Raw genomic sequence first — 20,591 nt, 5'->3', positions numbered from 1 at the left:
AAGGACATTTTTTTGATATTTTGTTCAGATAGAGAAACATTAACATGAAAGGGACACATCGAGTGGTTGCCACCTGCACAACCCAACTAGGGCCGGGGACAAACTGCAACCGAGGTACGTACCCTTAGCAGGAACTGAACCCAGGTCTCTCTGGACCGCAGGCCAACGCTCTAACCGCTGAGCCAAACCGGCCAGGGCAGCAGCATGATGTTTTGAAAATTCATTCATGTTGTGCCCTGGCAGTTAGAGCATCAGCCCGTGGACCAAGGAATCGCAGGGCACAGTCAAGGGCACATACCTCAGTTGTAGTTTGATCCCTGGCCCTGGTCAGGGTCGTGTGGGAGGCAGCCAGTCGATGTGTCTCTCTCACATCCATGTCCCCCACGCTACTATGACTAAAGATAAATGGAAAAAATATCCTTGGGTGGGGATTAAAAAGAAAAAAATTCATCCATGTTGTTATGTGTATCAATAAATTCATTTTTTTTTTATTACCAAGTTTTATTTCATTGTATAAGTATACTACAATTAGTTTAAGCCCTTCTGTGGAACACTTGGGCTGTTCCAAGTCTTTGGCTATTAGGAACAGAGCTGCTGTAAACATTCTTTTTTATCCTCACCGGAGGACATTTTTCCATTTTTTGTTCAGGTAGAGTGGGAGGGAGAGAGAGGAACAGAGAGAGAGAGAGAAACAGCGACGTGAAAGGAACACATCGAGTGGCTGCCACCCGCACAACCGACCAGGCCCGGGGACAAACTGCAACCGAGGTATGTGCCCTTAGCGGGAACCGAACCCGGGTCTCTCAGGACCGCAGGCCGACGCTCCAACCGCTGAGCCAAACCGGCCAGGGCTGTAAACATTCTTGTACAAGTCTTTGTAGACAGTATATTTTAATATCGCTTGGGTAAATAAATTATAGAATTGCTGGGTCATAAGATAAGTGCTTATTTAGTTTCATAAAAAATTACAGACCTTTTCCCAAAGTGGCTGTATCATTTTACCTTCTAACCAAGAATGTGTGAGTTCTTCTTGATCCATATCATCACCAAAATTTGGTGTGATCTCTCCTTTTAATTTTTGCCATCCTGGTGGTTCTGTGATAGTGTCAGTTTGTATTTCTTTGATGACTAATATGCTCAATACTTTATTATGTCTTGTTGGTCACTTGTAGGTCTTCCTTTTTGAAGTGTCTGTTCAAATCTTTTGTCTCTTTTCAATTAAGTTGTCTTTATTATTGAGTTATAGGAGTCTTTATATATTCTAGCTCCTAATCCTTTGTCAGATAGATGCTTTCTGAATATTTTCTCCCAGTGCAAGGCTTGCCTTTTCATTTTCTTAATGGTATCTTTAGATGGGCAGATATTTTTAATTTTGATGAAGTCTAATTTATCAATTGTTTTCTTTTATGGTTATCGTGTTGTGTGACCTGCTAAGGAACCTTTTCTTACCTCAAAGTGGTGAAGGTATTCACGTACATTTTTCTTCTCAAGCTCAAGCTTCATAGTTTTAGCTTTTATGTTTAGAGTTATCATATATATTGAATTAATGTTTATGTATAGTGTGAAGCAGAGATTGAATTTTGTTTGTTTTTCTTAAAGATATCCAATTTTTCCAATTTTTGAATAATTTACTGAAACGGTTTCTTTTCCCCCACTGGATTGCTTTGGCCTCTTTGTCAAAAATTTATTGAAGTATATGTGTGGGTCTTTATTTGTCCAATCTACTTGTCTGTGCTTTTGCTATCACCAGTGTCTTGGTTACTGTACCTTTTTGTACTTAGTAAGTCCTTGAGATTAGATAGTATAAATAAGGGGGTGGGGGTTGGGGAGAGAGAGAGTGAGTGAGTGTGTGTGTGTGTGTTTGTGTTTTCCTTAGAGGATTAGAAACTGAGCCACTTCTTGTGTTGGTCCCTCTAAAATAGCAGTCTTCATTTCTTACCCTCCTTCCTGGTTAAAAAGTTATATAGTTAAAATTTTTTTGTTTTCACCAGTGAGATAAATTTAAAGTTGCTATTTTTTTCTGTGTTGTTCTTTTATAAAGTTGTTTTTCTGATTGTTCTATAATTTCTCCTTTCACACTCCTCTCCACCCCCACCCCCACCCCCTTTTTTTGTCTGCCTTGGAATGAAATGTCAAATTTTTTATGTGTGTGTATGTGGTTTGGGTTCCCTTTCTATTATTACTGGCAACTTTTCTTTTTAAAGCTATCACATGTCCTCTTCTTCAAGCTTTTGTTATTCAGACCTCTATCTCACCAGTGAAATTACTCTCCTGTCTCATCAACTTTATTAGTCCAGTGTTTTGACCTGAGATATCAGAATCTTTGGAAGAGTACTGAGGGAAGGGCAGTTTTAAAAGGTTAGTCTTGGCATTGGCTAAGTCGCTGTTCTATGTGTCTTTTATTGAATCCCTATTTTTCTCTTACGTGCCAAATGTAGGCATTTCCCTAAGGTCTTTCTTTGTCTCTCACCATTCTCACAATTTAGTTCTTATAATGTGCTATGCTGTCTTTTCTTGATATTTTATATGTTCTATTAGACATTTTTACTTAGATATCTCACTGTCACTTCAAATTAGTACAACCAAAACAGGATTTTTTAAAACATAATATGCCATTTTTTAGCCACACACAATTTTGTTAACATTTCCTTTCAAAAAGTTTCATATATTTATCTTTTCTTTGTTTCCATTGCTCTAACTTTGTCAAAGGCCTTAGTACTTTATGACTAGAATCCTGACTCACCTCTAAGCCTCCAGGGAAGTCTCTGATTCATTTTATTCTGTATGCTGTGCCAGATTAGTAAAATCCTCTAGTGCCACTCAGAATGAATCGTTCTCCTGCTTAAAAACATTACTTTCTTCTTCCTTGATTTTAGTTCTTTTACTTTCAGCACCTTCTTTAAATTTCTCATCTATTTCCTTCTTGTTATTTCTTAAACAGTTTATTTTTATTTATTGGTTGATTTGAGAGAGAAAGAAAGAAACATCAATTTGTTGTTCCACTTATATGCATTCATTAGTTGATTCTTGTATGTGCTCTGACTGGGAATCGAACCCTCAATGTTGGTGTTTCAGAATGATGCTCTAACCAACTGAGCTACCCAGCCAGAGCCCTCACTTAAAACTTAGTTAGCTTTCCTCTTGCAGAAAAACACCACACTCACTTTCTGTGTCTAACTCATTCTCACTTATTTGTCTGAGTGCCTATTTCCTTTGCCAGGAATTTCCTACCCTCAGTCCTCTATGCCCATCCCATGTTAATCTCTTGACAGTTCTCCATCTGCACCCTTTGCTCAGGCCATAATAAACTGTTTTCAGTTCCTTGGACAACATCCTGCTTTCCACTCCCTAATTTCACTATTTGCCAAGATGTAACTACAAACTCCCTACTTACCCATTCTTTAAAAATCCAGCACAGTTGTTAACCTCCTAGCAAGCCTCCACTAATCTTGTCACTTAAGAGTTAATCAAAACGTGTGCTCCCACAGTATCTTGCACTTAACTCAGTTATATGCTATGTTGCCTTAGTTGTTTACTTATATCTATCACCCACATTAGTCTCTGCATTTTTTTTAACGTCTGAAGACATTTTTTAGTAGTATTCAATAAACGTTGAATGAATGAATGAGTGTATTTGAGGTAATTGGAAATCTTTTCTTTAGATGGCTAGACAGAGGTAGTGTATTTAAGACAATGTTTTCACCTGGCCAGTGTGGCTCAGTGGTTGAGCATCATCCCATGCACCAAGAGGTCACCAGTTTGATTCCCAGTCGGCACATGCCCAGGTTGTGGGCCAGATCCCCAGTGGGGGGCATGCAGGAGGCAGCCAGCTGATGTTCTCTCTCTCCCTCTCCTTTCCTCTCTCTAAAATCAATATAGAAAAAAAAATTAAAAAGAAAAAGACAATGTCTTCAAACTTCTAGCAGTGAAACCCTATTTCAAATAAATTTTATGTAGAACTTGAATAAATAGAACAGACAGTGATATGTAATTATGTTCCTTTGCAGTGAACAGAATGACAAGGTCAGGCAGATATAGCTCAATGCAAAGCCTCTGGTATTTTATAGTGATAAAAGATCTTATTTGTGTGCCTATTTTGTTTGTCATAATAAGAGGCCATCATTATCAGTCTTGTTCATAATGGAACTGATCGTTTCTAAGTCTGAAAAAATAGGTTCTCCATTAAAGAAAAGTTAGGCTTTTCAGAGTTACAGGCTTTTCTGACCAATATTGATCAGACTGGATCTATTTATGGAACCTCTTTATGATTGCAGTTCCCTATCAAATTAGACAACTATTTTTGCTATGTAAGCCATCACTCTGTCTCTAGATGGTAATTGAAAAACATGCTCACACACAAAAATCTGTACATAAATGCTCATGAAGCAATATTATTCATAATAGCTAAAATGTGGGAATAATATAAATGTTCATAAACTAGTGAATGGATAAATACAAAGTGGTATATCCATACAGTAGGATATTATTTGGACATAAAAAGTGAATGAAGTACTCATACATGGTACAACATTGATAAATTATGAAAGCATTATGCTAAATGAAAGAAACCAGTCACTGAAGATTACATATTATATTAGTCCATTTATATGAATGTCCTGAATGGGCAAATAAAGATAGAAAGTGGCGCCCTGGCCAGTTTGGCTCAGCGGTTAGAGCGTCGGCCTGCGGTCCGGAGAGACCCGGGTTCGGTTCCCGCTAAGGGTACGTACTTCGGTTGCAGTTTGTCCCCGGCCCTGGTTGGTCGTGCGGGTGGCAGCCACTCGATGTGTCCCTTCACATCGATGTTTCTCTCTCTCTCTCTTCCTCTCTCTCCCTCCCACTCTATCTGTACAAAAAAATGGAAAAATATCCTCGGGTGAGGATAAAAAAAAAAAAAAAAAAGATAGAAAGTGGGTAAGTGGTTGCATAGGCCTGAGAGCAAAAGAGGAATGATTGCTAATAGGTATGAGTTTTATTTGGGGGATGATGAAAATGTTCTAAAATTGTGACAATGGTTACACAACTGTGAATATAATCAAAACCATTGGATTGTATACTTTAAATATATGTATTGTATGTGAATTATATTGTGAATGATGTTGTTTAAAAAAGATGTCTACTGAGCAGTCTTTTAATGGGGCTTATAAAGTGGTCTGATGCCACAGCCTTATAGCTTTAGGCAGTTCTTGATAATTAAAGAATGATTGACTACTGTGCGCGCGCGCGCGCGCACACACACACACACGCACACACCATTATTTTGGCATTTTCGCCAGAAAGGAGGCCAAAGAATGAAAATAATCCAGTTAGCAGCGCTTAGCCATTTAGCAACAGCTGTCCTAAAAGTTTCTGAGTTGAGAAGAATATTTTTACCTAAAAGGAAGTTTGTGAGTTTTGTTATTCCTTAATTAACAGCTTATATTTGCTTATAGCTTTCTTACTTCACCAAACAGCTAAGTACTATGTGGTTATCAAGTGTGATTTTCTTTCAAACTTATTAGATATATTTAAGAGATGGATAATTTTGTTCTTCTCAAGAAACTGTGTCTTTCTTCAGGAATATAATGCTACTGTTAAGTGAGATTAAAATAAAGTCTAGTTGGGACTTTTGGATATTTATTTAGTGTATTGAATACTGAAATACTGCTAGATATTATGCAACTTCAAATTGAAACAGTAAGCTTGCTGTGTGCCCTTTAGGAGTTTACGGGCTGTTTTGAGGTTGATGTCATTAATGATTTTAATTTCTCTTTTTCAATAGGTCACTACTGTTTTTAATGAAGTCACATCATCTTTTGAATTAAATCTTCAAGTGTCACAACAGTTAGATAGTAAACGACAGCAGGTCCAAATGACAATTACAGAGACCAACCAGGAGTGGCAAGTGTTGCAGTTGAGAGTGCATACTTTTGCTGCGTGTGCAGTTGTGAGCTTGCAGCAGCTTCCAGAAAAATTAAATCCTATCATAAAACCTTTGATGGAGACAATTAAAAAGGAAGAGAATACACTAGTGCAAAACTATGCGGCTCAGTCCATAGCCAAACTACTTCAGCAGTGCACAACGCGGACACCCTGTCCCAATTCAAAAATTATTAAAAACCTTTGTAGCTCACTTTGTGTGGACCCTTATCTAACTCCTTCTGTCACATGTCCAGTACCAACACAAAGTGGCCAGGAAAATTCTAAAGGTATGTATCTAAACCTTCATTTAAGGTAGAGAAAGAATTAACCATTTAAATGTATTTTCATTTACTTATAGGTGTAATTTAAGCACAATCCCATTTATGTTAGAGATTTTTCCCATTTTGAGAGAATTGGCACTTATTGCTAATCAAATCACAACCGTCTAAACTCAAATCAGCTATTCATAAAAGGCCTGATATCTAATATAAGATGACTGAAAGCTGAGACAGGTGTTAACCCCTACCTTCTCTTTCAGTATCTTCATTATAGGGTTTACTGTGAACTGGGGGTAGAAAATGTAATGGTGTCAAATGCTGAACTCACGTTTCTCTAATTTGGTGCGTGGCTTATGAAATAAGTGAACTTTATTATCTTTAGCAAATAATTCTTAACCAGTTTTTCTGTTTTACCTGGAGACTTAATATGGAAAATAAGAACTGCTCTCTCTAGGCTAGTCTCAAGGACCAATGTTTTTTTCACATGCCTTAGTCCTGTATGATTTATTTATTTTTGTTGTTAATAAGATTTTGGAAAAGCAAATTATTCAAAAGGTAATAGACTTACAAGTTTGGCACAATGTAGATCTTGGAAAAAAATGTGAATGAACTGGAAGAAGAATATGGTGGACATTTTGAATATCAACATTGTAAAAATGTGATAGGGTGATTCCAGTCCCCACCTCAACCCCTAATGCTCTGTGAGGCATCACTATTTTGCAGGGTCAATATTTCTGACATAACCATGGATATTTCTTATAGAGAGAACTTGCTTGCAATATTATTTATTTAAGTTATTTTAATTGATTTTTTAATGAGGAAAGGAGGGAGAGATAGAAACATTGATATGAGAGAGAAACATCAATCGGCTGCCTCCTGCACGCCCCCTCTGGTGATCTAACCTGCAACCTGGGAATGTGCCCTGTCTGGGAATCGAACCAGGACCTCTTAGTCCATGGGAAGATGCTCAATCCACTGAGCCACACCGGCTGGGCTAATGTTTGTTTTTATGCCTAGAAACAATCATTTTTTAAAATTAATATACTTTAACTTGAAGGCACAATTATTCTTGCATATAATAGCTCTTATTAACATGTTCCTACAACTTAGATTGTATTAAGTATGGACTTATGCAGATATCATTTAACTTAATGTTCTAAATTACTGACAATTTTATTACCACTTCATTGTCTAAAGAAACTGTACTTGCCCTATAAAAATTAGGCTTCAAAGACATGGATTTAAAATATGTTTTTTGAGCTGGAAGCATTTGGTAACCTATATTATTCTTAAACGGTTCTTTAACTTTTTTCCTTATTAGGGTCCAGTTCTGAAAAAGATGGAATGCATCATACTGTCACGAAGCACAGAGGTATAATTACACTCTATAGGCATCAGAAAGCTGCTTTTGCTATCACAAGTAGACGGGGTCCTACCCCCAAAGCAGTAAAAGCTCAAATAGCAGATCTTCCTGCAGGAAGTAGTGGAAATATCCTTGTAGAACTTGACGAGGTAAATGGTTTTTTCTTTGAATACTGCGGTGTTTAAACAAATATCTTTCAGATTAAGAGTTAAATTGTCAATTGTTATCTCAGCTTCCAGGATTGTATTTTTATATTTTTAAGCCAAAGAACTGGTATTAATCTTTGGAGTACTCCACCAACATGATCCAGAAAAACTGTAAACTTCTTCAAATTTCTCATTTATCAGTTTTTACCAGCTTAACTTTATCTTCCTTGGCAGGAAACCCTGTTGGTACATAAGTCATTCATAAATGTAAACTAATTCACTCCTATAGCAGTAACTGTAGATAAGTTAAATAAAAGTGAGAGCTAACTTTTCTCTGTCCTATCGGTGTCAGGAATTATTGTTGATACTAAGAGGATGTTCAGAAGTGTCTAATAATTGTTACATATCTGACTTTTAGTCTACCTGGAATATATTAAATGTGTGATGTGAGGTAGGGAATCTAAATTTATTCTCCCGTATGAATAGCCAGTTATCCCACTATTGAATCCTTTCCTCCCTGCTTCAAAATGGTACCTCTGTTATTTAATCATTCTCATATATGAAGATCTATTTGGGCTCTCTGTTCTTTTTCAGTGGTCTTGTTCTACAGTGTAATATTCTTTAAAGGTGACAAAGTGGCCTTTGAAAATCTTACAGTCACTTTATTAACAATGGAATGAATGCTCTAGAGCTCTTTTGGTTGGAAGACATAGGAAATTACCTGAGTTCAATAAACTATCAATGCTAAAAGGCATGTGTTTAATATATTTCTATAAAATATAAGCCTATTTTGAGTTTTTAAAATCAAAATCTTAGCTTATTGTCTATGTATTAAAATATTATATGCCCTGGCTGGTGTGTCATCCTGTGCACTGAAGGGTCACAGACTCAATTCCCAGTCAGGGCACATACTCAAGTTTAGGGTTCCATTCCTGGCTGGGATGTGTATGGGGGGAAACTGATTGATGTTTCATATTGATGTTTCTCTCTTTCTCCCTCTCCCTACCTCTCTTTCTGTAGAGTTAGGGAAAAATATATCCTCCAGTGAGGATTAAAATAAATAAAATATTCTGTGAATGAAGGCTTTTTTACTAATTACAATCTTCCAGTAATAATTTTAGTAAAAAAAATTGTGATTTTTATATTTATACCTCTGTGGTTTGCATAGTTCTTCCACTTGAAAATAATTTGTAAAACATATATGTATCTTGCCCTGGCCAGTTTGGCTCAGCGGTTAGAACGTCCGCCTGCGGTCCGGAGAGACCCAGGTTCGGTTCCCGCTAAGGGCATGTACCTCGGTTGCAGTTTGTCCCCGGCCCTGGTTGGTCATGTGGGTGGCAGCCACTCGATGTGTCCCTTTCACGTCGATGTTTCCCTCTCTCTCTCTTCCTCTCTCTCCCTCCTACTCTGTCTGTACAAAAAAAAATGGAAAAGTGTCCTCTGATGAGGATTAAAAATAAATAAATAAATAAATATTTAAAACATATATGTATCTTTCTGGTACAACAGTTTTTGTATTTAATTATAAAAAAAATTATTGCTAGGTGAGAAGTTTGTAATCTTGTGGTTAGATTAAACAGATGGCTCTAATTCTTTCCCTTAAACCAATATTTATAAGGACAGACCATTTTATCTTTTAATCTCTCTAGAGGATAAGTTTCTTTGGGGTAGGGAGAAGAAAAGTAGATTAATTAGGACTGTCTCTAGAAACAGCAAATATTTTTCTATTCCTTATCCCCAACCTAGTAATGTATTTTGCTTTAGACGTAAAAAATCTAGTTTGGATTTTATGCCACTGTAAATTTAATGATTGAAAAATATTTATAATTGTGATACATATTTCCAATAATTGGTTAATGGTAACACTGAATTTTTGGATGGTTACTTTTATATTTTCAATGAAATTTCAAGTGCATTATCCTTTTTTTTGACATTCTGTTTAAAACTAACATTTAATTTTAGGCCCAGAAACCTTACCTGGTACAACGAAGAGGAGCAGAATTTGCCTTGACAACTATAGTGAAGCATTTTGGTGGGGAAATGGCAGTGAAGTTACCACATCTCTGGGATGCTATGGTTGGTCCATTGAGGAATACTATCGACATAAATAATTTTGGTGTGTATATATTTTTCTGAGTTGGGTTTTTAACAAATGTCAGTTTAGTCAGTGTATATTTATTACATATATCCTTATAAAATAAAAATACCTATACCTATTTATCTCAGATTTGCTGGTAAGTTTTAAAATGGAAGCATGGCGCCCTGGCCGGTTTGGCCCAGCGGTTAGAGCGTCAGCCTGCGGTCCGGAGAGACCCGGGTTCGGTTCCCGCTAAGGGCGCGTACTTCGGTTGCAGTTTGTCCCCGGCCCTGGTTGGTCGTGCGGGTGGCAGCCACTCGATGTGTCCCTTCACGTCGATGTTTCTCTCTCTCTCTCCTTCCTCTCTCTCCCTCCCACTCTATCTGTACAAAAAATTGGAAAATATCCTCGGGTGAGGATAAAAAAATTAAAAAAAAAAATAAAATAAATAAAATAAAATAAAATGGAAGCATGGCAAAAGCATTGATTTTAATTTTGTATATTTTTGCTTTTTATTTTTTCTATTATATATTTAGAAAGAGATATTTAAAATGGGTAATTATGTAAAATGTTTTTAGTTGCTTTAAGTGTATCTTAGCACTTAATTTAAGGGCATGTCATTTAATTTCACACTAAAAAGCAAAATAGACTCTCCCATGGTAGCTGGGGAGGTGCTAAAATTTTGTGTGGGCTCTAGATTTTGAAAAATTATTTGCAAAGTGATATGCACTTAAATCAATATATTTTAATAGATGGAAAGTTTCTCCTGGAAAAAGGAGATGGCCCTGCCCAAGAATTGGTGAATTCTCTGCAAGTATTTGAAACAGCAGCAGCATCAATGGATTCCGAGCTTCATCCCTTGGTAATTAACTAATTCAAGTGTAGTTTTCTTTTATTAAAACAAGTTGTTTTATATAAAAGTCTTATGGCTTGGAAAATGCAACTTTAATGTCATCCCTAGTAATTGCATTTTCTTTTATATGCTATATCTAGATTCCTTCCATACTGATAGCATAACTGTTCCTGGGATTTGAGGCAGAGTTGGGTGTGTGAATGACGGAAAACCCACTCTGGGACCTTTAAATACAGGGCAGAGGGACAGGTCTGTGATGACCCAGAAGCTGGGTATAAACAGGAAAGAAAGTTGCAGCCCTACTCATTCATGTCATCTTAATAATACAGCTTTAGGAAGGTAGAGAAGAAAGGAAGAGAATAGGTAATAAAACTTCTCCCCAAGATAAGTGTAAAGGTAGAAGGAAGTTACCTGAACAAGATGAAACTAGTCATTGGCAAAGATAGAACACTAATTTGTGTTTTTTGACTATTAAAATATTTCTTACAAAAATACTGGGACAGGAGGTGGAGAAAAGTAGTTAATTATCTGACTTTTCCAAAGAAAAAAGTATTATTTTTTTCCACATAGCTGTTATAGGAAGTTCTCTGCAATTTATAAGGTGCTAATTCCAAATCTATATTTATAGTTAATGTAAAAGGGAGAATCCAGGAGTAGAGAAGAATGAACTTTTTCTGTTTATACAGTAATAAAGTATGTTCTTTTACTTGTTAAATTTTGCTGATTTATCATTAGTAAAGAAGGACAGTCCATCCACATGTTCTTACCCTCCACAATCAACAACATGCATTTACCTGAAATGTAATGCTAATCTGTTGAGCTGATATCTGGCTTTTATCAACATTAATCCTGGCATTAAATGCAGCATACATTTAATAATGGCATATGTCTTGCTATTATGGTCGTAACATTATGGTAAGCCAGGAGTTTAAAGTGCAAAGTACACCTATCAAAGCATGGTACCTAGAACAAAATCACTCAATCCAATGAATAAAAAGTATGTACTTAAACCTAAGCCAATGCTACATGATTTTGAGGGGGCTGGTGATGTGTGGTGTCATTTTCCCAGCCTCAGTAGGAGAATCTTGCAAGTGCCTTTTGATGTGTTCCCCTGTTAATTTTTGAAATAATTGTGTGTTCCCTGATACCTAAATGAGGATATTGAGCAGGGAAGTTCTGCACCATTTTTTTCCCCCCGAAAAGAGTTATCATACCTTACTTTGGCTTTAGATTAATTTTTTATTGAGGATGATTTTTGTTTTGTTTTTGTTAATCCTCACTTGAGAATATTTTTTCCATTGATTTTTAGAGAGTGTGGAAGGGAGAGTGGAGCAACATTGATGTGAAAGAGATACATTGGTTGCCTCTCACACACACTCTGATGGGGCTGGGGAATAAACCCAAAACCCAGGTATGTACCCCTGACCGGAATCGAACCCTGTGATCTTTGGTGCCTGGGCTGATGAGCCATACCAGCCAGGGTGTGGATGTTTTGACAGTAATGTTTTAAGGTTATTGGAGATATTCTTGGATTTAGAGTCACTTAGACATTTGAGAACCTGTGAGTATGGGCTACTATAGTTATAATTTAAACAGTAGATTTCCTAATGAGTATTCTGATTGTCTTAAACTTTTTTTTAGTTGGTACAGCATTTGCCTCATCTTTATATGTGCCTTCAGTATCCCAGCACTGCAGTGAGACACATGGCTGCTCGTTGTGTAGGAGTCATGAGCAAAATCGCTACCATGGAAACAATGAATATTTTTTTGGAGAAGGTTCTTCCATGGCTGGGAGCAATTGATGACAATATCAAGCAAGAGGGTGCAATTGAAGCACTTGCCTGTATCCTTTTTTATTTTGACAAACTGTTTAGCAATTATATTTATTTTATTAAGGATAACTAAAATAAAATTGATTTATTCAGATATGCATATAAATAACCTGCCTTGTTCCAAAAAGAAAACTACTTTTTTACATTTTATTTTGAAGTATTTTTATTATAGTATAAATATATATTATGAAAATTTTTACACAGAAAGATTGAAGAATTGCTGTTTTAGGAGATCTTTTTAATAGGCAAAATAATTTTATGTATTTTATCAACTATATATCTAGCAGTTGATCTGTTTATTTGGTTTATAATTAATCCTTCATTAATATTAATCAGATACTATATAAGTAGTTTTTATACTATAAAACATTATGTGTCCAAAGTTGGCTCATTACTTGAGTGGAGTATGACTACATATACTAGATTACTAGAAATATACAGACAAATTCTTTGCTAAAAAGGGTATGGCATCCACTGACATTCTTTAACTTGAAGTACCTGAAAGATATTTCTAAGAGCAAGAAAGATGGATGGAGATCAAATCAGTAGAAAATCAGTTTCCAAAATGCTGACGATTACAGGAGAACTGAATTTTACTGGGCCTGCTATGTCCAGTTTATGACTGTCAGGATTCTGATGGGAAGTTTGGAATTAATCATTGAGTATTGTGCTCCCTCCTTGTAATGTAACTCACTTTATTTTGGTATTGGAAGTTTAGAAACTTAAATGAATGAAAAATATCTTATTAGTAAAACTTCCTCCAGCTGTCCCCGTATGAAAATTTTATATTCTTAATCATGAGAAAATTACATAATGTTTAAAAAGGAGTAACAGTGTGCAAATGCTGTTATAAGTGAATCATAGAACTTTAGGGACAGTCTAATCCCTAAAAACAGATGAGAAAATGAGGAACTGTTTTAGAAATTACAAACTTCATATATCAGTTTGTTTGCAAAAACATCTACCTCAGAACCATTTGGAAATTTCCTTAATAACTTACTCAGGTGTAATGGAACAACTGGATGTTGGTATTGTTCCATATATTGTCCTTTTAGTTGTGCCTGTGTTGGGAAGAATGAGCGATCAGACAGACAGTGTAAGATTCATGGCTACGCAGTGCTTTGCAACACTAATTAGACTTATGCCACTTGAGGTAAGTGGAAAACACTTGGTTTATGGACATAATAAAGAATATGTCAAGTTTTAAAAAATGTTGAATATGTTTATGGTATAAGCATTAAAAAATTTATTCTTTAATGGGTAGTTCTTTTTAAACCCAGTTTTAAGTAAAACTATGGTTCCAAAAGAATAATTTGTTGATGCTATTCTAGAAATAGAATTGTGTTTTTTTTCCTCTTTATTGATTTTTTTTGAGAAAGAGAGAGAGAGGGAAACATCAATGAGAGAGAACATCAATTGGCCGCCTCCTGCATGCCCCCTACTGGGGGGTTTGGTCCACAACTTGGGCATATGAATTGAATTGACGACCTCTTGGTGCATGGGTCAATGCTCAACTACTGAGCCACACTGCTGGATGAAATAGAATTGTTTTCTAAGTATCCCTATAACATCCATGTAAACATTCTGTGCTGAAGTTCACATGAAATGGAAATTTGAGAGATGGTAATTGAAAGTGTAAAGCAATTGAAGTCTCTATGGGGATATGGAGAATGCAGACTAGAAAGACTGACGTTGGAGTACTTTGGAGTATATTCATGGGGCAGAAATATATATGTGGCTAATACAGGAAATAGTGGCTTGAAACAAGGGAAGAACCAGAACCCCTGCCACCAAACCTCTTAAAATATTTTGGTGGGATTTTTGTAATTCAGGAAATAAGTAGATATGCAGTTCATCCATATTGTACTATGTATCAATACTTTAGTTTCTTTACGAAAACATATACCTCAGAACCATTTGGAAATGTCCTTAATAACTTACTCAGGTATAATGGAACAACCAAATGTCAGTGTTATTCCATATATTGTCTATGTATCAGTATTTCCTTTTTCATGGTTGAATAGTACTCTGTTGTTTGGACATAACTACTTTTTTTTTTTAATCCTCACCCAAGGACATTTGTGCATTCATCTTCAGACAGAACTAGAGGGAGAGAGGAAGGAAGAGAGAGAAACATCGACATTAGAGAGACACATTGAGTGGCTGCCACCCACAAGACCCCATCCGGGGCCAGGGACAAACTGCAACCGAGGCACGTGTCCCTAGTGGGAACCAAACCCGGGACTCTCTGGTCCGCAGGCCAATGCTCTAACCGCTGAGCAAAAACAGCCAGGGCCTACCTTTCCTTTATCCACTCAACAGTTAATAGACATTTGGATTATTACGAGATTTTGGCTATTACAAGTAATACTAGGAACATGCACTTATACGTCTTTGTGTGGATGTATGCTTTCATTTCTTTTGAGCAGAAAAATAGGAATAGAATCACTGGTTCATATGATGTTTAACTTTTTAAGAAACTGCCAAACCTTTATCAAAAGTCACTGTACCATTTTACATGCCTACCAGCAAAGTATAAGCATAAGTTAGATAGCCTCTTAGAAAAAAAGTTTAGCTCTATCTGGTAAAGTTGAAGATTCCCATCCCAATGACCCAGCAAATCCATTCTAGATATATATCCTAGAAAAATTCATAGATGTGTACCAAGACATATCTTCAAGAATAGTATAGCATTGTTTATAATTGTCTAAAACTGCTTAAATGTTCATCACTGGCAGAATAGATAATGTTAACTGGATTATTATGCTGCAGTAAGAGTGAATAGTACAGCCCAGGCCAGTTTGCTCAGTGGTTAGTGTCGGCCTGCAGACTGATGGGTTGTGGGTTTGATTACTGGTCAAGGGCACGTACCTGGTTTGCAGGTTCGATCGGGGTCGTGTGGGAGGCAACCAATTGATGTGTCTCACATCTCTCTCTCTTTCTCCCGCTCTCCCTCCACTCTCTAAAAATCAATGGAACAATATCCTTGGGTGAGGTACAAAAAATAAATAAAAAAGAATGGACAGTAGAGACAGACATACAACAATATTAATGAATCCTTTACATAAGATTACTTTTTTTTTTTTTAATGAAGTTAAAAAATAGGCAAAAGTACAATGGATTCATACTTAGGTGGGAAAGGTGTAAAGAAAAGAAATAAAGAAATTGCCATGAAAGTCAGTAAAGTGATTACTAGGGAAAGGAGAGTTAGTTATCACTGGAAAGAAACATGGGGTCTTCTAGGGTGAGGGCAGGGCTGTTTTTCTTGATCAGGTAATAGTTATAAAGGTGTTCATTTTATAAACTATACATTTTTTAATATATTTTTCTACATGGATATTTTATTTCACAATAAAAATGTTAAAATAATCAGCCTGACCAAAATATATATATCAAACCTAAGTGTCATATCCAAAATTATTTTCATCTTTCACTGCCTAATTCTTTTTCATATCCTTTGATTCTTGGACCTTGTCATCATATTCTCTAAATTAAATTGCTTGCATTTAGTTCCCTTGGTCTTTTTTAGCTTTTAGAATGAGTGATGGGAAACCATCATGTCTTCTTTGAGCAAAGGAGTAGATAATCAAAACAATATTTTAGGAAAATTCTAACAGCTGAAAACAGTGTATTGGGAAAATCGGTTTTTTTGTTTTGGGGTGTTTTTTTTTTTTATCCTCACTCGACATTTTTGCATTTATCTTGAGATAGAGAAGGAGAGAGAAAGAGAGGGAGGGAGGGGGAGAGACAGAGAGAAACATCAATGTGAGAGAGACACATCGACTGGTTGCCACCCGTACAACCCCAACTGGGGTTGGGGATGAACTGCAACCGAGGTACGTGCCCTTAGCAGGAGCTGAACCTGGGACTCTCTGGTCCGCAGGCCAATGCTCTAACCGCTGAGCAAACTGGCCAGGGTGGAAAATCAGTTTAATAGCTGTTTGAATGTGGATTAGAATGGAAGTGCCCCCAAGTCAGAGTCTGGATCCACTATGAGGTGATGAAGGATGTAAACTACTTTTCTGTTGCTGCTGTTAATCCTCACCTGAGGATATTTTTCCATTGATTTTAGATAGAGTGGAAGTGAGGGAGGGGAAGAGAGAGAGAGAGAGAAACATCCATTTGTAAGAGAAGCGTCAATTGGTTGCCTCCCACCCAAACCTGACTGGGGCTGGGGATTGAACCTGCAACCCAGGCGTGTGCCCTTGACTGGGAATCGAACCTGCAACCCCAGAGCTGTACACTACTTTTTAAAAAAATAGTACTTGATAGTATTGGCAAAGAGATTTTGACTTCAGAGACAGAGAAAAGAAAGGTTCCCTTTGATGTAAAAATTAGAAAAATGTGATGCATATTTTGTTTCCAGCCATGATAGATAAATAGGGACCAGATTTATCCTCCTACCTGTACCAGAAAACCAGGCAAAATGAATGAAACAGTGTTTTCCAGATGTTGAACAACAGGCAGCACAGAATACTGATTCATGAGAGAAAGGAAACAAATGAAGAACCTAGTGGTTTTGCCAAGTTGAAGTCAGAGTTCAGAGTGTAGGGAGGACAAGGTGGTAAGATTTTGCAAGGCAAAGTACTGAACAGGAAGTACCTGCACAGAGAGGAAGGGGTCCCTACAAAGACAGCATTCACCTGGGCATATGTATGAGAATATATGTTTGAGATTGGGGATGGTGGAGGGGATATCATAGAAAGGAGTAGGTGGAACAATTTCTAGAACTTACAAGGGACCAAGAATAGTTTATGCATCTACCAAGATGAGTCAAAATACTTACTGTATAGAGCATCTAGTATGGTCCTTCGAAATATATTGCCTGAGTAGTGGGGCCAAATTAGCCCTTGACAAAAGGCTGTTTTGGACCCATCTTAACAAAGTTTTAAAGGAAGCCTTAAAAAGATAAAATTGACTTCAAGTAACTTAACTGCATTCCAGAAAGGAAACCCAAAATACTTAAACCAAAAAAATCCAGCACCCAACATTGTGAAACTTAGGATGTTTAGCATCCATGAAAAAATTACCAGGTACATAAATATTTCTAATTACCAGGAGAAAAATCAGTCAGTAGAAACAGACTCTGAAATGGCCCATATAATAGAATAAGTAGACAAGGACATTAAAATACACTCCATTTGTTCAAGAAGGCAATATGAGTGTAATGAGCAAAATGGAAGATACAAAACAACCTAAGTTTAACTTCTTGAGATGAAAATTATAATTACAAATAGTCATGTGCCACAGAACAACGTTTTTGGTCAATGACAGACAACATATTTTACAGTGGTCCCGTAACATAATAGAGCTGAATTATGTTAAGAAATGGAAAGATATGTGGTACAGGAGGACTTTTTTTTCCCCCTCAGATGGGAGCAATATCTGCGGGGCTTGGTAATAGATTTCTTCTCACAGCACCTCAATTTTTGAGTGCACAAATTATATCCCAGTCAATCAGCCACTGACCTGTTTCAGCACAGAGGAGCCTGCTCCCCAGTACTACATATTCAGAGGGTGCTATAGCCTTCCCAGATCTGGCTCTGATGGACTTCAGAGTACATTGCTGTAAATTCTTGTTCCTAAGACCCCCCCTGTACAAGGGCACAGGTCCACAGGAACTACCGTAACAAATATTAAATGCCACTGCCACCTTAATAAAAGTTTTCTGTGGTGGTGTGGAGCCATCCTGTCCCTGTACTTGGGAAGTATTTTCAGGGTATAATGATGTAAAGCATAGGAGAAAAGTCAGTCACTAAAAAAACTCTGAAACGGCTCATATAATGCAATTAGTAGACAAGGATATTAAAATACACTGCATATGTTCAAGAGAAGCAAAATGGAAGAAGATATGAGAACAACCTAAATTGATTGAACTTCTTGAGATAGAAAATATAATTACAAATAGTTCCATCAGTTCAGTGTCAAAGCCCATTATGCTAGATAGGGTCCATAGACCCAAAAACAAATTTCCAAAGTCAAAATATTGATTCCTCAGTTCTACGCCCACTCCATATCATACACCCTCTTTTTAAATGAATACCACAGCTCTGGCCGGTTTGACTCAGCGATTAGAGCCTCGGCCTGTGGACCAGAGCCCCGGGTTCAGTTCCCACTAAGGGTACATACCTCAGTTGCAGTTTATTCCCGCCCCGGTTGGGGTCGTGTGGGTGACAACCACTCGATGTGTCTCTCTCACATTGATTTTTCTCTCTCTTCCCCCCACTCTCCCTCCTGCTTTATCTGAAGACAAATGCAAAAATGTCCTCAGGTGAGGATAAAGAAAAAATTATTTTTAAATAAAATAAATGAACACCACAAAGTTCTTTAATCTGACCACTGCTCCAACATGCAGCAGCCAAAACCACATTGTCAATACAATCCCCTATGTTCCTTTACCTCTCCATTTTGATTTCTCATTCCTACTGATCCTTTCACTCCCTTCTAACAGTCACTATTATAGTGTTCTAAGCTTTACCCAGCCAGTTTCTTGATGTTTCCAATCAGTCCAGCCCATATTTCTATTCATAGAGCAGCATTGACAGCTTCAGTGTTTTATTTCTGACCCTGTGGGAAGGAAGCGGGGGAGGAGGGTTTGTGACACTCTGTTCATAAATCTATAGCAGTGTATGGTAATGTCCTAAGCCTTCACATGCACTCACCACTCATTTACTGACTCAGAGCAACTTCCAATTCACGGTAAGTGTCCTGAGAGGGAAAGAGGGACGGAAGGAGAGGGAGGAAGGGGGGGGTGGGGGGCGCGTGAATTAGGATGCATAGCAATAGAAACAAGAATGATATGCAGGTTCATTTCTGTTCTACTTTATCTTGAATTTTTTTGTTATATTTTTATAAGAAGAATCATGTACTTCTCTGAAATGTATACCATAGAATTTATACCATACCAAAAATCAATTAGCAATTCTAATTCCCTGCACTATTAGTAACTTGCTGATTTTATAGGAATTGGAGTGAGGAAGATATTTACAGGATTTTTTTTTTTTTTTAATGAAATGGGAATTTTAAAAAAGTTTTTTTTCTTTATTGATTCTTAGAGGAAGGGAGAGGGAGCCTCTTGCATGCTCCCCACTGGGGATTTGGCCCACAATCTGGGCATGTGCCCTGACCAGGAATCGAACTGGTGACCTCTTGGTGCATGGGTCAATGCTCAACCAATGAGCCACACCAGCTCGGCTGGAATATATATTTTAATTGAATTTAATTGTAATTATGTTTTCAGGGTTTTACAGTTCTTTAACTTTAAAGGTAGCATGGGGCCCTGGCCAGTTAGGCTTAGCCGGTTAGAGCATCGGCCCGCGGACCAGAGAGGCCTGGGTTCGTTTCCTGCTAAGGGCACATACCTCGGTTGCATTTTGTCCCTGCCCCAGTTGGGGTTGTGTGGGTGGCAACCACTCGATGTGTTTCTTTCATGTCGATGTTTCTCTCTCTCTCTCTTCCTCCCTCTCTCCCTTCCTCTCTATCTGAAGATAAATGCAAAAATGTCCTTAGGTGAGGATTAAAATAAAATAAAATAAAATAAAATAAAGGCAGCATAGGGCAGTAATTCTCAAACTTTTTGGTCTGAGGACCTCTTTACACTCTTAAAAATTGAAGACCCCAAGGAGCTTTTATTTATCATTTTCTGTAATATAAAAGGATTTATTATTTTATTTAACTAGTAAACCCATTATATGTTCCCATATGTAACATTACTAATGAAAAATAACTATTTTCTGAAACAAAAATAGCTTAGTGAGAAAAATTACATCGACATTTTTGCAAATCTCTTTTATGCCCGAACTAGCTAATGTAGGTAACTGGATTCTTATATTTCCTTGGGCATTCAGTCTCTTACAGTGTGTTCTTTGGGTTAAGATACATGAAGAAAGTTTAGCCTCATAGAGATAGGTAGTTGGAAAAGTTAGCAGTACTTTGACAGTCTTTTGAAATAATTGCGGCTATTCTTTTATCCGATAGCATGCCAACACTCAAAGAAAGAAAGCTTGTTAAATTTATTTGCAATGTAGAATCTAAAATTCTATCAATGAATGTGTAAATTCTCTTACTTTAATTGGTTAATCTTACACTTTTGAGGAGATCATTTACCCATACATGTTTTGTAACATACAGTGATCATTGGG

General features: G+C 37.0%; 1 protein-coding gene across 3 annotated transcripts in view; it reads left to right on the top strand.

Moving 5' to 3' along the window:
- The window catches only part of BTAF1 (B-TFIID TATA-box binding protein associated factor 1), a 107,732-nt gene that overhangs the window by 67,929 nt on the left and 19,212 nt on the right, over positions 1–20,591 (top strand). For all 3 annotated transcript variants that reach the window (XM_036264778.1, XM_036264779.1, XM_036264780.1), the window contains 6 exons: positions 5,762–6,188; positions 7,501–7,691; positions 9,651–9,804; positions 10,518–10,627; positions 12,260–12,461; positions 13,455–13,603. In XM_036264778.1, coding sequence (XP_036120671.1) covers positions 5,762–6,188; positions 7,501–7,691; positions 9,651–9,804; positions 10,518–10,627; positions 12,260–12,461; positions 13,455–13,603 — 1,233 coding nt within the window. The remainder of the gene's footprint in view (positions 1–5,761; positions 6,189–7,500; positions 7,692–9,650; positions 9,805–10,517; positions 10,628–12,259; positions 12,462–13,454; positions 13,604–20,591) is intronic.

Source organism: Molossus molossus, unplaced genomic scaffold (genome assembly GCF_014108415.1).
Source record: "Molossus molossus isolate mMolMol1 unplaced genomic scaffold, mMolMol1.p scaffold_m16_p_17, whole genome shotgun sequence".
Lineage (NCBI taxonomy): Eukaryota > Metazoa > Chordata > Mammalia > Chiroptera > Molossidae > Molossus > Molossus molossus.
The sequence above is the reverse complement of the archived record's forward strand: the minus strand, read 5'-3'. Positions and strand labels throughout refer to the sequence as shown.